The 22578-nt window shown below is 43.6% G+C and overlaps 1 protein-coding gene across 2 annotated transcripts; it reads right to left on the bottom strand.

Moving 5' to 3' along the window:
* Positions 1-3529: 3529 nt before the first annotated feature.
* On the bottom strand, positions 3530-21927 carry LOC141201604 (uncharacterized). Of its 2 annotated transcripts, XM_073663604.1 has the most exons (8): positions 21844-21861; positions 20075-20210; positions 10472-10611; positions 10238-10342; positions 10032-10155; positions 9851-9948; positions 9564-9654; positions 3530-6031 (listed from the first exon to the last, which is right to left on the bottom strand). In XM_073663604.1, exons 3-8 carry the CDS (start codon positions 10538-10540, stop codon positions 5241-5243), a joined length of 1278 nt encoding a protein of 425 aa, XP_073519705.1. In that variant the 5' UTR covers positions 10541-10611; positions 20075-20210; positions 21844-21861; the 3' UTR covers positions 3530-5240. The 2 variants fall into 2 exon arrangements, with proteins under 2 accessions (XP_073519705.1, XP_073519704.1); XM_073663603.1 differs by lacking the exon at positions 20075-20210 and having other exon boundaries at positions 21844-21927.
* Positions 21928-22578: the final 651 nt, after the last annotated feature.

The raw sequence follows: 22578 nt of genomic DNA, 5'->3' as shown, positions 1-22578 counted from the left end.
AGGTATTGGAGGCTCAGGGGGACGCCCCTGTTGGACCTCCAGGGAGACTGTTTGTTCCAGATCAGTTGCGACAAAAGGTGATCAAGGCACACCATAACTCAGTTTTTGCAGGACACCCAGGGAGTAAAGCAACGGTGGATCTCCTCTCGCGTCGGTTTTGGTGGCCTAACTTACATAAGGAGGTGGTAACTTTTGTTGCGTCCTGTGGGGTTTGTGCGCGCTCTAAGACCCCACATACCCGTCCGTCTGGGGCCCTCTTACCTTTGAAGATCCCGGAGCGTCCTTGGACTCATCTGTCTATGGACTTTATTACGGACCTCCCGCCGTCTTCGGGTAAAACGGTCATACTCGTTGTAGTGGACAGGTTCAGCAAGATGGCACATTTTATTGCTCTTCCTGCTCTTCCTAATGCTAAAACTCTTGCGCAGGTGTTCATTGGGGAGATTGTGAGGCTTCACGGGGTACCCTCCGAGGTGGTGTCAGATCGGGGGTCTCAGTTTGTGTCCAAATTCTGGAAGGCATTTTGTACACGGCGGGGGATGCATTCATCGTTCTCATCGGCTTTTCATCCTCAGACCAATGGTCAGACGGAACGTATGAACCAGAGCTTGGAGACATATCTCCGGTGTTTTGTGTCAGAGAACCAGGAGGACTGGGCTTCTTTCTCACCTCTGGCAGAGTTTGCTCTTAATAATAGGCGGAGCGAGTCCACTGGTAAGTCCCCATTTTTTGGGGCATATGGTTTTCACCCCCAGTTTTGTACTTTCAGTAGGGGGGGCTCTTCGGGGGTTCCTGAGGAGGAACGATTTTCCTCATCACTCGCTTCAGTATGGAGAGGGGTGCTGAAGAATCTGAATACTATGGGGAACCGATACAAACGTATGGCTGATAGGAGGAGAGTGTCTGGTCCGGACCTAAGTGTGAACGATCGGGTATGGTTGTCTACCAGGAATATAAAACTTAAGGTTCCCTCCTGGAAACTGGGTCCCAGGTTCATCGGGCCGTACAGGATCAGTTCTATAATTAATCCGGTGGCATTCCGTCTTGACCTCCCCCCTACGTTTAAAATTCACAACGTGTTCCACAGATCGTTGCTTAAGAGGTATGTGGCGCCGGTGGTACCGTCACCTTTACCTCCCCCTCCAGTGGTGGTCAATGGTAACTTGGAGTTCCAGGTATCGAGGGTCATCGATTCACGCTTTAATCGCCGGTCCCTTCAGTACCTGGTTCATTGGAAGGGGTATGGTCCTGAGGAGAGGATGTGGGTTCCTGCGTCGGATATTAACGCAGACCGATTAGTTCGGGCCTTCCACACGACTCACCCGGATAAACCTGGCCCTGAGGGTCCGGAGGCCCCTCGTAGAAGGGGGGGTACTGTCACGGGTGTGTCGCCACGAAGATCGTCACGATTACACAGCCTGACTTCTCGAAGCTGAGTTTTTGGTGCTTTGTGTTTTTCGGCAGTGAGGGAGTTAATTCTCTCTCTCTCTGTGCTAGACGAGGTCCAGCCTCGCCCAGCTGCAATCAATGCTGCTGTAGTGGGACTCCTTCAAATGCCTGCCGGTCTGTTAGGGAACTGTCGGTGAAAGCATTTCATACAGACAAACAGAGCGGATCGTGGTGTTTTGGAGTTCTGAGCTAAGTGTATTTGGTGTAGTTTTTCCCTTCCTCGCTTTATCATTTATCTCCTTTCCCGTTGGTGTTCCCTCTGTTGTTGTGAGTAGTTTTTGTATGCAAGGTGGTTTTTGGTTTGACCCTTGTACTGTCTCGTTCGTCTAAGTACTGAGTGTTGGCATATTATTTCCTGTCCCCTATTGTTGTGATCGGGGTCCTTCTCAGGACTAGATTACTGAGGTGCAGGGATCCTCAGGAGGTAGGGGTTACGCTGGTGGCCTGGACCTCTGTACCTTTAACAGTACCTCCAGGTAGAGGGATTAGTCAGGGCCCCAGCTTAGGGTCAGCTTAGGCCCCTGACCTCCTGTACGCAGAGACAGCGTGACAGTGACAGAGTCTGGAAATGCCGTGGAGAGCGATCTGCTGCCTGCAACATCCTTCAGCATGACCGGTTTGGCATTGGGTCAGTAATGGTGTGGGGTGGCATTTCTTTGGAGGGCCGCACAGCCCTCCATGTACTCGCCAGAGGTAGCCTGACTGCCATTAGGTACCGAGATGAGATCTTCAGACCCCTTGTGAGACCATATGCTGGTGCGGTTGGCCCTGGGTTCCTCTGAGTGCAGGACAATGCCAGACCTCATGTGGCTGGAGTGTGTCAGCAGTTCCTGCAAGATGAAGACATTGAAGCTCTGGTCTGGCCTGTCCATTCCCCAGACCTGAATCCGATTGAGCACATCTGGGACATCATGTCTCACTCCATCCACCAAGGTCACGTTGTACCACAGACTTTCCAGGAGTTGGCGGATGCTTTAGTCCAGGTCTGGGAGGAGATCCCACAGGAGACCATCCGCAACCTCATCAGGAGCATGCCCAGGCGTTGTAGGGAGGTCATACAGGCATGTGGAGGCCACACACAATACTGAGCCTCATTTTGACTTGTTTTAAGGACATTACATCAAAGTTGGATCAGCCTGTAGTATGTTTTTCCACTTTAATTTTGGGGGTGACTCCAAATCCAGGCCTCCATTGGTTAATAAATTTGATTTCCATTGATGATTTTTGTGTGATTTTGTTGTCAGTACATTCAACTTTGTACAGAACAAAGTATTCAATGAGAATATTTCATTCATTCAGATCTAGGATGTGTTGAGTGTTCCCTTTATTTTTTTGAGCAGTGTACTTTTACCCTGTAGCCTAAGAGGTCAGGGCACTGATACCACTTATAAAGATCTGCTATCCCCGGTTTGAGCCATCTAGATTAGTACCTATATATAGACAGCAGTATGACTAACCTCTTATATAGCAACTACTTCTGACCTACCTCATAAGCACCTGCACTTTTATGGAATGCTTCACTGCATTTTAACAATATACTCTTATTTTTTTGGCAGCCCAATTATGTATTTACATCAGAAAAGAATCATGTTAATTTGTCTCATGCTCCTCATTAGTGATCCTCCATTGTTTTACTATTAACTGTTTCTGTGATTCATATTTTTTTCCTGTATAAATTATAATTAATAAAATTTTGTAATTTTTTCACTATTATATGGGACTCTGACTTGAAGTTTTTTCCTCTTGTTTCTTATGTATGGAGGAGTATGTGGGGCCCATTATACTGTATACTGGTTGGCCCACGAATTTGTCAAAGTTTATCATTTTGGCCCTCTGCAAGTTTTGAGTTTTGCATCCCTGATGTACAATCTGTATGGGTAATGTACATGGAAATGGTAATAATGCAAAGCTGTTAATTGGACTTTGCTACAAGCCTCCTAATATAGCTGAACACGTAGAGGATGATACGCTGCAACATATTAAAAAAGCAACAAAAACAAGTCATGGTCAAAGTGTTGGATCCCTTGAAATTGTTTCAGAAAATGAAGTAATTCTCCCAGAAAATTATTGAAATTACAAGTTTTGTTATACACGTTTATTTCCTTTGTGTGTATTGGAACAACACAAGAAAACAGAGAAAAAAAAGCAAATTGAACATAATTTCACACAAAATAGGCCGGACAAAATTGTTGGCACTTTGCCAAAATTGTGGGTAAACAACTTTGTTTCAAGCATGTGAAGCTTGTTCAAACGCAACCGTGGCAAGTAACAGGTGTGGTCAATATGAAAATCACAACTAAAACCAGATAAAAAAGGGAGAAGTTGATTCAATCTTTTCATTGTGTGCATGCATGTGCGCCACACTAAGCATGGAGAAAACAGAAAAAGGAGAAGAGAACTGTCTGAGGACTTGAGAACCAAAATTGTTCAAAAATATCAATAATTTCAAGGTTATAAGTCCATCTTTAGAGATCCGCATGTTCCTTTGTAGAAGGTGCGCAGCATAATCAATAAATTTACAACCCATACAGTCAAATATGGTGGAGGTTCAAAGGTGTTTTGGGGTTGTTTTGCTGCCTCTGACTATGTGCAAGGCATCGTGAAATCTGGGTCACAATGTAGTGCCTAGTGTCGGAAAGATGGGTTTGTGTCCTAGATCATGGGTCTTCCAGCATGACAATGACCTCAAACACCCAGAAAATGGATGGAAACAAAGTGCTGGAGAGTTCTGACCTGCAATGAGTCTGGATCTAAATCCCATTGAACACCTGTGGAGAGATCTTAAAATTGCTGTATGGATAAAAATATTAAAATTTGAGAGTCCTCAGTGGAGGATACCATCACCATCTTTTCAGTTAGCCATTAGTCAGTAAACTTTCGAGACTACTCAGGTCTTTCATCAGACATAGTATAACACAAAATCTGAAGAGTCACATATTTATACACAACAGGGCACAGGAATAATGCAATAGATAAGACAAGTGATGTGAAGCAGAACTATCAGTATGGGAAAGGGAGAAGCAGTTGTGGCCGTAAATATGTGTGGACACAAGTAGATCTATTCATCTTTTCTTTTTTTGTGTGGCGATAAGAATTCATCTTTCTTTTAAGTTTTTGCCCCATCTGCCCTACATACAGACCCCCAGTTGGACATTTGGTACATATAATTACGTACATTACATTAGACGTTATGCAGCTGAAAGTACCTGGGATCTTGTGGTCCTGATGTGAGTTGGGAATCTTTATCTTGTCCGTGGTCATTATAAATGGACGGGTTTTACATTTACAGTTGGTGAGGATGAATTTTGTAAGTTTCACCACAAAGGTGAAACTATCCTCCCGGTCAGTTTGCTTTCCCTCCCAGTACCTTTTAATTCTAACAATGTTAGGTTTCTGGGAGATTATACTTGTTCCTTTTATTTGTCGTTCTCCTTAGCTTGCCTTCTTTGCCCTATATGAATGTGTTTTTGTTTCTCATTCAGGTTTTTCGTATTTTACTTCATACTTTCCTTTCCCCTTGTTGCAGCCTCCCCTCTGGTTCCTCAGGAGGTATGACAAACTCCTCAACGACTAATTAGGGAGTTAGGTCTGTGGTGGCGTTTTTAGTTGTGCAGTTAGGGCCTTTCTTGTCTGTACAGAGACTAGTTGGGTGTAGTTGCGGCATTCTCTCCAGTGTGGGTTCTCCGGTGGTTATCAAAATGCGCTTTCTGGTTAAAACATTTCCTAGATTTTGAACATGAAAAAGGCTTCTTCCCTGTGTGAATTCTCTGGTGCTTATCAAAATCAGATTTCTAGTTAAAACATTTTCCATATTCTGAACATGGAAAAGGCTTCTCCCCTGTGTGAGTTCTCAGATGTTTGATAAGGGTAGATTTGTCTGTAAAACATTTCCCACATTCTGAACATGAAAAAGGCTTCTCCCCTGTGTGAGTTCTCTGATGTTTGATAAGGGTAGATTTGTCTGTAAAACATTTCCCACATTCTGAACATGAAAAAGGCTTCTCCCCTGTGTGAGTTTTGTGATGTTTGTTAAGATTTGATTTCACTGTAAAACATTTCCCACATTCTGAACATGAAAATGGCTTCTCTCCTGTGTGAGTTCTCTGATGTGTGATAAGATATGATTTCTCTGTAAAGCATTTCCCACATTCTGAACAGGAAAATGGCTTCTCTCCTGTGTGAGTTCTCTGGTGCCTAACAAGACATTTTTTCTGATTAAAACATCTCCCACACTTGGAGCAAGAAAATCTATTCTTCGCTGTGTGAATTTTTTGATGTTTAAGAAAAGACTTTTTAAGAGGAAAACTATTTCTATATTCTGAATGTGAAAATGGCTTCTTTGCATTAGGAGCAGTTTGTTTTTTAATGCTTATTTTGTGACTTTGATTTTCCTTAGGAGTCGGTAATAAATCAGAAGACAGGACCTGTGTCAAAGGATCAGATGACAGATCTTTGCTGTGAAGGGATGATGGTATATCTAGAGTAATGGCATTCACTTGAATTGTATCCTGTGTGATCTCAAGGTCATCGGATTTGAAAATTGAGGATGTCAGCTGTCCCTCTGATCTCCGGGTACAGTCATCTGCCAAGAATAAAACCAATTATTATTTTTTAATAAAAAATCCTTGAATTTTATATTTTTGAACATTTCTACTTAAATTGTCTGTAAAAAAGGCAAGTTATATAAAAAAAATCACTTATTCACCAGGACAATGACTATCTAATAGAAAACCTCATAGGATGAAGCAGTGGAGCGTGGTGTTCAACTGTTTGTTCATTCTGCCTCCCAAATAAGGAGTTAAAGGTACAGCTTCTGTCCAGCCACTAAGATTAGGGTTGCTGGTACCTGTAATACCATCGAGTCTGACAGTATGGGTGTGTGTGCTGTCCAGCTGGAGTAATCTGCTCCCTGCTTCAGCCAATTGGAAAGCACCGCACCCTACTAAAGCTGGAAGCATATTGCCGGAAGCTGCCAGATACAGCCTTGTTCTCCTCTGGGTCAGTACTCTGTGCTCAGCTCCCGGCATGTGTATTTGTTTCCTGTTGTGACCTCGGCCCATTTACTGACTACTCTTGTGTCTTCTGATTTTGTATTTTCTCTGCTATTTTCTGACTAAGCTACATGACTATTCTTCTTCCCATCTCACTCCACTGAATAGCCGGTAACACCGTAGCGCAAAGCTTGGGGTCTCTGTGTAGGTCCAGATCCATGTAGAGGGGTGATGAGCAAAGTAATTTGTGAAATCTGTAAACAGGGTAGATAGTGACAAGCCTGTTTGTGGTAGCCATCTTTTAAGCTTCCAGGTGACCAAGACCAGCTCCCCCAATACATTGTGTCTGGGAACTATTTCAGCAAGATCTGCATTCCTAATAGATAAATGGCGCTCCTTCCCTTCTTAACCTGCTATGTGCCCAGACAGTAGTGTACAACCGTATATAGGGTATTGTCGGATTCAAAATAAGTTGGAAAATAATTTGTAAGGTCCATTTGTTTCCCATTATCTTTTGTGAAGAATTCCAAAGTTATCACCACATAAAGTGACACACGTCAAATATGAAAAATGGGTCTGATTAGAATCATAAAACTGGCTGCAGGAAGGGGTTAAATCAGAGGATTACTGAAGTCAAAAACTGTGATGATAGACAATAAAACATCTACTGAAGCGATCAAACTGAACAGTCTCCATCAGAGAAAAACAGGTAACAAGTGGAGAAACCTCTCTGGGGTAATTAGAGTATGGGGCTCGGTGGCTCTTGGCAATCTAAACTATCGTAAGAGACAATATTTTCTGTCAGATGAGTTTCAAGAAGAAATATTAGACATTTAAAGTGAACTCTTTTATAATAGTGCAGAGCTGAGGTGTCTTAAATTTAGATCTCGGGCATTTGGAAGAGGCAATGGAGATCTTTTTGAAAGACTACCAGGGAGTTACAGAGTCACATAAGTGAGGCCGGCCGATCCCACCACAATGAAACCATCATACAGAATGAAGGTGTAAAAAAAGAAAGAATATATAAACATGTAACATCCCCAACAACAACGTATGTATGAAGGGAGAAATCCAACACTAAACTGGAGTCGCACTCATATATGGCGGACCATTGGAGCTACTATGAGTCCTGACCAGAAGAGTAGAGAAAGTATTAGCGCCCCCATTTCAGGAGAGATTGTGCAGTAATCTGAATTCCTTAGGATTGAAAACATAATGGAATTTATGACATGGAGTGAATCCATGAAACCAGGGCTGGAGCCATGCCAACACATCTCCTGCAGGCGTGAATAAATGTATATTACAGCCATCAGCCACGCACAGCTTAGACATATATCATGGCACAGGTGTAATATTTATTGCAATTCTATCTAAAAATTGGGGCGCTGGTAAGTGAACTCAGTAGGTCTGCTGCAAATGGTTTGTGTCACCATAAACCACTAGGGGAATAGAATCAATTATATAAAACCACTGCGCTGATGTACTGAGGAGGATAAGTGAGGATTGTAGGGAGTAGTAATGGAAGAATTTACAATTGTTTGATGGATTTTATTATTTTATTAATCATAAACCACTATTTAGAGATGTCATGGATACATAAATTAGTATAAAACCAAGGGTTAAAAATAGACCATTTGGTAAGTCCTCCAGGGATTCAGAGCTGTTTGGGACCTGTAGTAGGATATATAAGGACTGTAGCTACTGGCCTGTATAGATTAGTTGCTTTTTTGTAAAGCTACTGTGCATGTATTTACCTTGGATTGCGAGAGGATCTTACTGGATAATGAAGAGGAGAATAGGAACGGGATAATGGATCTTCTTATTAAATAAGATGTTGGAATGAATGCTGTAATGAAATAATTTTCATTAAATAACAAGCTTCATCTTGCCTTCGATTATAAAATCGCTTTTTAAATGGCTTACATAGAAAGCATGAACCTAGATGTTCAATAAATACCCAGGGGTGTGCCCCAGGGGGACGAGTATACGCCTCTGTGGGGTTATAGAGGCTTGATTCTGGTTTATAAAACTGGTAGAACCTATGGTCTGAATCGATACCCTGGCACACCCCTGGGTATTTATTGAACATCTAGGTTCGTGCTTTCTATGTAAGCCATTTAAAAAGCGGTTTTATAGATGGAGCTTGTTATTTACTGAAAATTCTTTCATTACAGCATTCATTCCAACATCTTATTTAATAAGAAGATCCATTATCCCGTTCCTATTCTCCTCTTCATTATCCAGTAAGATCCTCTCGCAATCCAAGGTAAATACATGCACAGTAGCTTTACAAAAAAGCAACTAATCTATACAGGCCAGTAACTACAGTCCTTATATATCCTACTACAGGTCCCAAACAGCTCTGGATCCCTGGAGGACTTACCAAATGGTCTATTTTTAACCCTTGGTTTTATACTAATTTATGTATCCATGACATCTCTAAATAGTGGTTTATGATTAATAAAATAAAATCCACCAAACAATTGTAAATTCTTCCTTTATTGCAATCCTGTTTGAAGTTAGTCGGTTTTAAAAGAAATTGAACAGTCAGGATAAAGGGAAACTCTGCTGTTATTGTACAGAAATTCACACTTGGCCTCACTGCACATTTAATGTTGTCAATCATAAAAATGAAGTTTGGCCAGAAAGACTGGACCTGGTCTTGTAGGGACCATATGAGCACATTCATCAGCACAGAAGGGAGAGAAGGTAGATTCATCCAATAAGATATCAGGGTTCTAGGAAGCCAACAGCATCATTACCCTCCGCTTTCTCTTACAGGTCCATCATAATATTTTTCTTCAAGTGATTTTCTAACATGTGAGCACATTCTACGTACGCTGTCATTTGGCTTTGTAGTTTATAGATCTGGGCAGGTAACGGTCAGTGTCTCCTAATCCCAGGGGGAGGTGGATCCTCCAGATTGTAAGTTCTACAGAAAAGGGCTTTCCCAATTACACAAAGTAATTTGAATATTTTCGGACAGAGGAGAATGTTGTGGTCTAGCGGCAAAATGGTGATCACACGATTGTGATACGGCCGGACTACACCACCGATAAAGCAGCCACAGCCGATGACTGAGAAGAATCTGTGACTTCTCTGCATTTAGTGATCACTACTCACCTGGGTAGTCATATGTAGGAATCTCCTCTTTACACCGCTCATCACCCCTCACATATGTCTCTGTAGCATTAATATGGGTCAGATCTTCACCCTGAAACAAATATTATAAAAGTCAAAGACAGACGGAGAAGTCACAAGTTTGATCGGCTCTAATCCTGCCATCTCCACCGTTCTCATAACACAAATATAAAACATAATAATGGTGGATAAAACAAAACTGAAGACATGACCTTTACAGCCGTCTACACATCATAGGGGAGATCTCATGACACCTTCTCTCCATCTACCTGATGATCCTGAGGAACATTGGGATCTTCTTGTTTACAGTACTGTGGAAGAAGAGGACGGGGACATCTCTCTGGTGTTGTCCTCTTACTGGACAGATCTGGAGGAAACACATACAGGGATTGAATTCATTCTTTACATACAGATAATTATAGGCCGTGTGTATTTAGTCCTGTCTATTACCTGGTGATGTGAGGGGCTGGAGAACCTCCATCATAAAGTCCCTGTACAGATCTTTGCGTCCTTCTAAATACTCCCACTCCTCCATGGAGAAATAGACGGTGACATCCTGACATCTTATAGGAACCTGACACATACAATGATACCGTCATCCCCCAATCCCTTCATAGCATTACTGTATAATGTCCCAGCATTCCCAGCAGTGTCACCTCTCCAGTCAGCAGCTCAATCATCTTGTAGTTGAGTTCTAGGATCTTCTGGTCATTGATGTCCTCATGTATCAGGGGGTGAGATGGAGGCCCCATGATTAATCTCTGGTTATGGAGAGACACATTAATAAATCTCACTGCAGACATTTCCAGAGTCCTCACCTCTCCAGTTCTGTCCATCTGTTATTCCCATAGATTAGAATGATGTAATGTGACGTCATCAGAATCTCTCACCTCTCCAGTAAGCCGGAAGAGGATCTCTAGGGTGAGGTGTAATATCCTCTCCACCATCTTGTTCATCATTTTCCTGGATAAATCAGGAAAATTTTCTTATATAGACAATCTTCACTGAGATGATCCGGTATTTTAGAGATCTGAATGAGAAAAAGATAAGCTGATGGAACATCATAAAAATCCTGTGTAATAATAAAATTACTGGAGATAATAAGGGGAAACATAGGAGGAGATTTATTATTTTACAGTATTTAGTTTTTTCTTTACATCTAGTAATAAAACCTTTATATTTTAGGCCACAGACAACAAGCAATTTCTTCCTCGGAGTCTGCAGCTGAATAAGTTTCTCATAGACTCACCTTCCATAAAGCTAATTCTCATCTCATTTTCCGACACTGGAATCGGTATTAGCAATACTGCAGGAGATATTCATTACACGTGACGTGAGAAATAACTACTTCATGATGAGGCAACATCTTCCACTACGGATCTAAAACCATATTTGGCCACAGTCCGTCACTGACTACATCACCACCGGCTGTCTATATGAATGTTTCCCGTCTTCCCCGAACTGTAATCTTCCATCAAGTTAGATCTCATGTCTGATTCACACACAGAAGTTTGAGGCTTTTATAAAAGCTGTTTTGTTTGCACAAACACCGAGGGCAGAAATGATTTGATACTAAAGTCTACATGTATAGTGTATTATGGGTTTTATTTCTGGCCTTAGGCTTTCCTATATTACAAGAAAACCCCCAGAAAAAAAGAGCAGATATTAAAATGTTTCAAAAGAAAATTGTCACCAACAATTCTTGTAAAAAGAAAAAACATGCAAAAAGCAGAAGACACATTTTGTCATTTTTTAACACGTTAAACATTTGTTTTTGTTTATATATGAACTCTTTTGGGCACCAGAACATAGATGTACACCGCAGGGATGGCATGGGTGCGGCTGCAATAAAATCCCTGGCAGTTTAACCACTTGCTCCTGCAAAAAGCAAACATGGCATCTAAGAAGGTGTGACAGAGTTCGGCTGAATGCCCTTCTCCCCCAAGTACTCGATAGTATGGGGCTGACTAGTCGCTACAATACTTAAATGCCTAATTATGGTGTCTGGGCCTGCAATGTACGAAAGTCTATTAGGCCGGGCCAGAGGCAGCGTTCCATAAGTTACCTTTTAACGCCTCCATAAACATTAGACTAAAGTTGCATGGAAGCACTGATTTTGGTAGTCTATATAATGTATTTGGGGGCCTCCCTACAGATTCAGTCAGTCATACAAATCACAGGAAAGCTGGAATATTTATGTATGGGGGAGTCTGGAGAGATAGCCGTCTGCCAAATGACCGTTCAGCCAACACTTATCTCATGTGTATGGGGCCGTTAGTATTACACTGACAGGCAGTGATAATACACGGCACTACAGTAGTACAGTGCATCACCTGAGCAATCAGAGGCTTCTGTGTTATATGATCGCATTAATGAGAGTTGTATAAAGTTTATAAAAAAGTTTAAAAAAAAGTTTTAAAGTGAAAATATCACAGTTTTAGCAAAAATAAATATTCGTCACTATAGGGAAAACTTGCATATAATGGTAAAATGGAGAGGGAGGTCAGCTCACTGTTTATTCAATCCACCTTGTCTGAAGATCACCGCATGGAACCGCCCTGGTCAGGGACTGTGAAGACCAGGGGTCTTCCATGGGCGTAATGCTACTCAAACAACACAGGGTGAGGGTAAAACAGCGTGGCAATACTTTATTGAACCACAAAGTGGACAATAAACACACAGAACAGTCCCAGCAAATACCCAAAATTGTACAACATTACACAGTCTCACACTTCCTTCTCCACCCACCTGGGACAGAACAGCTGCAACTTTGGAAGTCTTCCAGGGCCGACTACCTCTACCAGTGGCCCCCTGCTTCTGGCGGCCCCCCACAGAGAGAAGGTAGCAACAAGATTAAGAAGCCAACAGTCCATCGAGGTACAAGACCAGGAGACCCGATGGTCCCATCCTGGCCTCTCCGAGACTTTTCATGGGGCCAGGTGACCAGTGGGTCCCTCCTGGCAACTCCAAATGCCTCCATGGGTTCTAGGCGACTGGTGGGTCCCTCCTAGCAACCCCAAAACATATACATGGGGCCAAGTGACTTTTTCGTCCTCTCCTGGACTCCCCAAAAGTAGCGATGGAATCTTTCCAGTCAAGGTCGATACCCTTAGACTAGAATCATGCAGAATACAAATCTGTGTCTCTTTAGATGACATGCAATCCATCTACTTTCCTGAAGGATGTCTCCCATTCTCCTTCCAAAGTCCTTCTGATGTTCCTTGATTCTCTGTCCCAAGTCTCATTCTGTCTACAGCACTACAGACATCCCTGTTTATATTTACATCTGTGTCAGGTCATCAGGCCCAGGTAAAAGAGGTAAAGGTGCAGGGATCACCTATCATTGTTTGAGCTAATCTATTTACATAGTTGGTATCACAGGGGCTGTTGTAAATTAACTTTCAGGAAACTTAGTACAATTTGTCATTAGCATAGTAAACATGAATGTTTCCAAATGAATAGAATTCAGCATTCAGGGTGTAATGCAGTGGCTTGCAGCATTACTGTAATGGTCCAGGGAGTGTGTGGCCTAGTGTGAGGCCTAGTGTGGCCTGGTGAGGCCTGAAGAGAGAGCCAGGCCTGGTGAAGCCTTGTGTAGTCCTGGAGGGCGAAGGCTGGATCTCTGGGTGTGGGGGATGCCAGTAGCCTTGGACGGAGTGAGGCCTGGTGAGGCAAGAAGCCTCGTCCCTGTGTATGGGAACCTACTAGCCTGAAGAAAGCAGCTGACACACGACTAAGGTGAAGCAGTGTGTTATATGGACATTGATAGTTACTTTGCTGAAGGCTGTAACTGGAGCCAAGCGGGCATGTCTGCAATTGGAAAGGTCTCCTGGATGTTATGTGTATAACCATGCCGGTGAGCCACTGAGATGGACTATGTTATGTGCAGTTATGAAGTGTAATAAACTGCTGGATGTCGTGTTACCGGAAAACGTGGCTGGTGTGCTATAATTGACCCCGTGAAGCGAGTGTCCCCCAGCGTGATGAAAAGCGCTACCTTACAAGGGTTATACAAATACTATGACCTTATTGATCAGCAAGAGAAATACAAATACATTTGTAAGTCAACACAACAAGATAGTGTATTTCTCTTGACTGAACAAATCTAATCGCCTGGCTTATTCAGATTTTACCCTGTATCGTCACAGGGAAATTTCAAGGTTCAAGTAGAGAAAGGAGGAGAGATGGATTCTCCAGCATTGTCTATATTGTTAAAACCTCACATTTATTGTGAATTCATAAACACTGTTGTGATGGCATACCACCAAGTGCCCACACACCAAACCAATGCTTATTCTTGATTTACAACATGTGAGTCTCTGTGATACTTTTATATCCTTCCCTTTCCAACGCCTGGGTGTCCATTGATTACTGAGCACTTCTCAGACAATTTAACCCTGTATTGTATGGAAGAAAAAGATAATACACAAATACAACTCATGCATGAGACATTCAATAAAATCACAGGAAATCAAAAACAAATATAATTAATTGTACTGTAATATTAATCCTGTCTGATGTTCATTCCCTGTGGGGCTCTAGTGTATAATTTAAATATCCAATATAACTTTCTATTTAAGATTTTTCTTTTCATATCTCCACCTCTTAATGGTTTATAACACTTTTCTATTCCTAATATCTGAAGGATCTGATATCCCCTTTATGTTTTTGTGAAAAGCATCTCGAAACCACAGACAGGTTTAATGCTGTGGGATTGATTGCATCAGATAAATGTCTTCTAATACGGGTTTATTGCAGATCTGACATCCATCCCACATATTGCAGGTAACTCTCTATACACTCTATTAAATAGATGACCCCTATAGTGGTACAATTGATGAAATTGTGTATTGCAAATTGCTGTCCCGTTAGGTTTTCTTCAAATGTGTCGGTTTTATTAACATAGTTGCATGCTTTACAGGGTGTATGTCCACATTTAAAAAAACCCTTATAGGATAACCAAGTCACATGGCGTTTGATATTTGTTTCTTGAAAAAAACTCGGTGAAAGTTTTCCGCCAAGTGTAGAAGCCTTTTTGGATACAAAACTCAAACAAAATATGTAAAAGAATTTACAAAGTCTGGAGGATCGATCTCAGACATCAAAAAAACCAAGTTTGAAAGAGATATCAAAGACAACGAGTCAAATTCAATTTACACATGGAAATGAAACAAACCAAGAGCCACTGTTCTGAAATACAGGTCACACAACAAATTCAAAGGAAATAGAGGAGAGCGGAGGTCAGCTTCACAAATCCTAATGTGTCCATGGGTTCCTCTAATTATAATTCTCTGAGGACTTATCTGATGCATCAGTGGGATCAACTAAAGACGGAACAAAAATAAATTCTCAAGTACTCCCCGCAATTCAGCTCAAAACAACAGGCCGGAAGAAAGCTCCAACGTGCCCGGACATGTGCGGTCCATGCCGGAGTGCATCACGGTCTCCTATCTGCGAATGCACATGTCCGGAAGCATGCGTTCCACGCCGGAGCGCATAATGGTTTTGGATTGCATTCCACCAACATAGAAAAGTCCTATGTCTGAGATCAGCACCATGGGAGACTAAAAACAAGTATTGCACATCCCATAATGCAATAGAAATGTAGATCTACTTTATCACTACAACAAATCTGGGATGGTGGCCCACAGTATATTCCGAAATGATCAAATTTCCCCTCTATTGCACAATTAGAGATACACAAGGATCACCACACTTGTTAATTATGAAATAGTATAAGTGGAATATAATTGATAAGAAATAATTCTGATATAGAAGCTCAGACACAATATGTAAACCCCATTCACAGGGAACTGAGTAGCAATGGGTAGAGTTTACAATCCAAAATTATAATCCAGAATGGGACTGTATTCACATCAAACAGGTATAGGAAATTTGCTCATTGAGTCCCTTAGAGGCCAGTGAATGCAGTCTAAAAATCCGCTCACTTTCTTTTTTGAGGATACATCTATTGTGATCACCTCCTCTGACATTGGGTTTAACCACCACAATGATACAAAAGGAGATATCTCCGGTTTCACCACAATATACACTGTTCTTGTATCTCACTAATGGGATCTACCGACCATGGCGTATATCGCCCAAATGCTCCCCTACTCTCATCCTAGACACCCTCTTGATCTAGTCTACATATTCTAGGGGGCGGGTGCATGTGGCCATATCTACTAGTCCTGAGGTTTTACAGTTGGAATAATCCCACTGGAAAAATAATTTAACCATGGAGGAACTTGAGAAAGATTTACATTGTCTCATCCAATTACATGTACAACATTCTCCAGATCTAAAGAAACCACAGATTCTTCTATCTAGCCAAGTCCCCTTGGATGCAAGTTTTTTATAGAAACTATGCACTAAATGGTCTCTAACTGACCAACCCTTTCTGAAAGTTATTGTGGGAGTAGATCCCACAGCACCCCTCAGGGCCGGGTCAGCCACAAGTATATCCCAGTGTTTTCTGAGGATATGAAAGATACAGTCACTCTGATTGTCGTAAGTTTTTCTTACTCGTGTTGTTCAATCTTCTTCTTGGTCTCTTGGTTAGGTATGGAGGAGTGTCTGTCTCTCCCATTTTTCTGCAAACGATGATACGGAATCCAAAATGTACCAAGAGTACCCTTTTTCCCTGAATCTGATGTTCAGGTCTATTGCCTGTATAATAAAATCTGTGACATTTGAGCAGTACCTTCTCAACCGTAAAAATTGTCCCTTGGGTTTTCCTCTTTTTATGGGGATGGGGTGGTGGTTATCCCACTTCAATAGTTTATTAGTGCTTGAAGGTTTATGGTAGATGAGTGTCCCTAGGGTCCCATTCCAATCTTTCTTGATCAGTACATATAGCAAAGGCAACTGGTAATAATTGGTGTTGGTCTGCTCCTTTAAATAAAATGTACTTTTCAGGTTATATCCCCAGTACCCTCACTTATCTTCCCTTCTTTTGAGACCCACACAGTCAGACTCTACCGGCCCTTCTCCCTGTGAGTGGCAGTTGTGTATCGCCCTCCGGGCCCCTCCCGTCAGTTTCTCGATCACTTTGCCACTTGGCTTCCAAACTTTCTATCCTATGAGATCCCCACACTAATCATGGGAGACTTTAACATCCCAATTGGCGATTCCCTCTCCCCATCTGCCGCTCATCTTTTATCGCTAACTTCCTCCTTCGGCCTTTCACAGCTTACTAATTCTCCTACACATGAAGATGGAAATACTCTTTGACCTGATCTTTGCCCGGCTCTGTTCAATACATGACTTTACTAACTCCTCTTTCGCTCTCTGATCACAACCTTCTTTCATTCTCTGTCAAGAACTGTCACCCTGCTCAAGACCCCCCACTTTCCACACTTATAGAAATATACATGCCATTAACACCCAGAAATTTCTGAAAACGTTGCAATCATCATTGGCCCCAATCTCCTCCCTCTCATGCCCTGACTCTGCACTGAAGCATTATAACGAAACATTGCAATGCGCCCTGGATGAAGGCGCACCACCTGCACAGAGAACAACTCGGCACAGACGGCGACAACCCTGGAACATGCTGCAAACATGTTATCTCCAGCGGTGCTCCAGGTATGCTGAATGGCTGTGGAGAAAATCTAATCTGGCCGAAGATTTCCTCCATTATAAATTTATGCTTAAAACCTATAACTCCTTCACCTCTCCAAACAAACCTACTTTAAGGCTGCGTGCACACGATGCGTTTTTCATGCGTTTCCGCAGCGGAAACGCATCAAAAACGCATGGTAATCCGCACCCCATGGTCCCCAATGGCATTCCGCAATGTCAATGCACATGCTGCGGATTTTTCCGCAGCATTTCTGCAGCGCTCATAAATCCGCAGCATGTTCATTAATTTTGCGGAAGCGCAGCGGAATTGCCGCCATTGACTTGCATTGAGACGCATATAATGCGCGTCTGTACATTTGTACACGCGGATTATATGCGATTCAATGTGCGGATGGTACCCAGTTCTGGAGGAGAGAAGACTCTCATCCAGACCTGGGTACCATTGTACCTGTGAAAAAAAGAATAAAATAAAAAATAAAGTTTATATTCACCTGTCCGGCGGCCCGTGCAGCGCTTCTCCTTCCAGGACCTGAGATGACGTCGCGGTCATGTGACCGCAGGCTGTCTCGCGAGATGCCGGCAATCAGAAGCCAGGACGAGCGCGACAGCACACGCGGCGGAGGATCGGGGGTAAGTATAGCTTTATTTTTTTATTTTTACGGTCACACTATATAAATTCATGCCGTTTGGAAATTTTCTGCTTCATTTCTGCATCGTGGGCACATAGCCTAACAACCTCATCATCTCACGGTCCAATAATCCTAAACACCTTTTTGACACTTTTCACTCTCTCCTTAATTAAACAGCACAGGCCCCGACCACCGACCTCAGCACTGATGATCTGGCCAATTATTTCAAAGAAAAAATTGACCATATCCGACAAGAAATTTTCTCCCAATCCCCAAATGTTATGCATGCTCCTCCCTCCCACACAGCAACTTGCTAATTTTCTGACTTCGAACCAGTCACGGAAGAAGAAGTGACAAGGCTCCTTGCTTCCATTCGTCCTACTACCTGCACCAGTGACCCTATTCCCTCACATCTCTTTCAGTCCCTTTCTCCAGCTGTGACCACTCACCTAACTAAAATATTCAACCTCTACCTCTCTTCGGGTATTTTTCCCTCCTCTTTTAAACACGCCAGCATACATCCATTACTTAAAAAAACATTCCTTGACCAGAACTGTGCTGCTAACTACAGACCTGTTTCCAATCTTCCCTTCATCTCTAAACTCCTGGAACAACTGGTCCACTCCTGTCTAATCCACTATCTCTCAGATAACTCCCTTTTTGACCCTTTACAATCTGGTTTCCGCTCTTTACATTCTACTGAAACTGCACTCACTAAAGTCTCTAATGATCTACTAACAGCCAAATCTAATGATCACTACTCCCTGCTGATTCTCCTGGATCTCTCTGCAGCATTGTGAATCTACCTCTCTGACCACTCCTTCACTGTGTCTTTTGCCGGCTCCTCTTCTTCTCCCCTTCCCATTATTGTCGGGGTTCCTCAAGGATCAGTCCTAGACGACCTTCTTTTCTAATTATATACCGCTCCTATTGGACAAACAATCAGCAGATTCGGTTTTCAGTATCATCTCTATGCTGATGACACCCAATTATACACCTCTTCTCCGGACATCACCTCTGCATTATTACAAAATACCAGTGATTGTCTTTCCGCTGTCTCTAACACTATGTCCTCCCTCTATCTAAAATTGAAGCTGTCAAAAACTGAACTACTCGTATTTCCTCCCTCCACTAACCTACCTATGCCCGATATTGCCATTTCTGTTTGTGACTCCATCATTACTCGCCAGCAACATGCCCGCTGTCTTGGGGTCATACTTGATTCAGATCTTTCCTTCACTCCTCACATCTCCTCGCTCGTATCATCTACACCTCAAAAACATCTCTAGAATCAGAACTTTTCTTACCTTTGAGTCAGTAAAAACTCTTACTGTAGCTCTTATTCATTCTAGTCTGGACTATTGCAACTCTTTAGTTATCGGTCTCCCTCATTCTAAACTTTCCCATCTCCAATCAGTCCTGAACGCAGCTGTCAGGGTCATATTCCTCACCAACCGACACAACGATGACTCTTCCCTGTGCCAGTCATTGCACTGATTGCCCATCCAGTAAAGAGTTCAATATAAACTTATTGCTCTTACCCACAAAGCTATCCACGATTCAGCACCACTCTACATCTCCTCCCTCGTCTCAGTCTACCACCCTACCCGTGCCCTCCGTTCTCCTAATGACTTAAAACTAAAATCCTCCGTAATCCGAACCTCCCACTCCCGTCTCCAAGATTTCTCACATGCTGAACCAATTCTTTGGAATGCACTACCCAGGACAATTCGATTAATTCTCAATACCCACAGTTTTAAGCGTGCCCTAAAAACCCATTTCTTTAGACTGGCGTAACACCTCAACACACTTATCTAACTGTCCCAGTTTGGCCCATATTAAAATTTTCTTCAAAATCATGTTCATACCATCCATGCACTGAATAGCCTCTGTCTGTACTGTACACATACTGGCTGGCGACCAGTTCATGTAGTGTTATATACTTACCCTATTTAGTATATTAAGGCAGTATTATACAATATATGTACATTTTACCTATTTCCTTATAGACTGTAAGCTTGCGAGCAGGGCCCTCACTCCTTTTAATATCTGAGTTATGCTTATTCTGTAAAGTCTGTATTGTCTGTATAAGTCCCCCCTAAAATTGTAAAGTGCTGTGGAATATGTTGTCGCTATAAAAATAAAAATTATTATTACAATAAATTCAGATGTAAATCTAAGGCCCACTCTATTGATGTTGAGTTCCCCGACAAATTCAAAAGATTGTTCACTCGTCCCTGACCAGGTGATAAAAATGTAGTCAATATATTTGTACCATACCCCAATATATGGATGCCATCACTTATTATCATCCCTGAATATTGTGGATTCCTCCCACCAGCCCAGGAATAGGTTAGCATACTAGGGGGCACAGAATCTCCCCATTGCTGTACCCCTGAGCTCGGGTAAGTACTTCCTGTCAAAAAGAAAGAAGTTATGAGTAAGAGTGAATTTTAGAAGATCGTTCATGAAGTCATTATGTCTGCTACACTCTATTGACCTTAATTTCAAGAAACGTCTTACTCCTCTGATACCATCCTCATGCGGTATATTACTGTACAAAGCCTCGATATCTAGTAAGGCCTGCTCCCCTACATGCCTGTATACATGCTCGAGGGTATTCATGGAGGGGAGCAGGCAAAGGGAAACCAACTCCAGAGGGATTATTCCAACTGCAAGACCTCAGGTGGTACTGTGGGGGCATTATACTGTGTGGGGGGCATCATACATACTGCATAAGGGACATAATGGGGGCATTACACTGTGTGGGGCCATCATACATACTGCATAAGGGGCATAATGGGGGCATTACACTGTGTGGGGGGCATCATACATCCTGCATAAGGGGCATAATGGGGGCATTACACTGTGTGGGGGCATCATACATACTGCATAAGGGGCATAATGGGGGCATTACACTGTGTGGGGGGCATCATACATCCTACATAAGGGGCATAATGGGGGCATTACAGTGTGTGGGGGGCATCATACATCCTGCATAAGGGCCATAATGGGGGCATTACACTGTGTGGGGGCATCATACATACTGTATAAGGGGCACAATGGGGGCATTAGTGTGTGGGGGGCATCATACATCCTGCATAAGGGGCATAATGGGGGCAATACACTGTGTGGGGGCATCATACATACTGCATAAGGGTCATAATGGGGGCATTACACTGTGTGGGGGCATCATACATCGTGCATAAGGGGCATAATGGGGGCATTACACTGTGTGGGGGCATCATACATACTGCATAAGGGGCATAATGGGGGCATTACACTGTGTGGGGGCATCATACATCCTGCATAAGGGTCATAATGGGGGCATTACACTGTGGGGGGCATCATACATCCTGCATAAGGTGCATAATGGGGGCATTACACTGTGTGGGGGCATCATACATCCTGCATAAGGAGCATAATGGGGGCATTACACTGTGTGGGGGGATCATACATCCTGCATAAGGGGCATAATGGGGGCATTACACTGTGTGGGGGCATCATACATCCTGCATAATGGGGGCATTACACTGTGTGGGGGATCATACATCCTGCATAAGGGGCATAATGGGGGCATTACACTGTGTGGGGGCATCATACATCCTGCATAAGGGGCATAATGGGGGCATTACACTGTGTGGGGGCATCATACATCCTGCATAAGGGGCATAATGGGGGCATTACACTGTCTGGGGGCATCATACATCCTGCATAAGGGGCATAATGGGGGCATTACACTGTGTGGGGGTATCATACATCGTGCATAAGGGGCATAATGGGGGCATTACACTGTGTGGGGGCATCATACATCCTGCATAAGGGGCATAATGGGGGCATTACACTGTGGGGCCAGTAAAGGGGCCCTGTACTATGAGAACAATACGTTTCCTCCCTTCCTGTCTCCATAGTTGGGTCGTATGTATCTATTACAGGAAACAGAACAAAAACCTTATGATTCTTATAAAGGGGCAACACAAGACCCCAAAAGAGTCTCCGTGCTGAAGGGGTTAATGCCCCCAGCGCCCAGTAATGGGGTCTCCACATACCTCCACCTGCAGAGCCGCCACCACATATATGGCTGCTCTGTGCGCACAGGAGCTGTGATGAGGTCACAGGAGGGGAGGAGTCAGGGGTCACATGATCAGGGGCCTCAGTGGGTGCAGGACTCTGCTGTGCTGGTTGTCATGGTGCTGGATGAGCTGAAGTTTATGTGTGGGGTCAGGAGGGGTTTACAGTGTGGATGTAGCAGAGCCGCGTGTGTACGAGGTGTACGGAGCAGAGCCGCGCGTGTACGAGGTGTACGGAGCAGAGCCGCGTGTGTACGAGGCGTACGGAGCGGAGCCGCGCGTGTACGAGGCGTACGGAGCGGAGCCGCGTGTGTACGAGGTGTACGGAGCGGAGCCGCGCGTGTACGAGGTGTACGGAGCGGAGCCGCGCGTGTACGAGGTGCACGGAGCGGAGCCGCGTGTGTACGAGGTGTATGGAGCAGAGCCGCGTGTGTACGAGGTGTACAGAGCAGAGCCGCGTGTGTACGAGGCGTACGGAGCGGAGCCGCGTGTGTACGAGGCGTACGGAGCGGAGCCGCGTGTGTACGAGGCGTACGGAGCGGAGCCGCGTGTGTACGAGGCGTACGGAGCGGAGCCGCGTGTGTACGAGGCGTACGGAGCAGAGCCGCGTGTGTACGAGGCGTACGGAGCAGAGCCGCGTGTGTACGAGGCGTACGGAGCAGAGCCGCGTGTGTACGAGGCGTACGGAGCAGAGCCGCGTGTGTACGAGGCGTA

This window comes from Phyllobates terribilis, unplaced genomic scaffold, assembly GCF_046119375.1.
Source record: "Phyllobates terribilis strain yellow unplaced genomic scaffold, ASM4611937v1 Scaffold_119__1_contigs__length_5224398, whole genome shotgun sequence".
Classification (NCBI taxonomy): domain Eukaryota; kingdom Metazoa; phylum Chordata; class Amphibia; order Anura; family Dendrobatidae; genus Phyllobates; species Phyllobates terribilis.
This window is presented reverse-complemented; position numbering and strand designations above follow the sequence as displayed.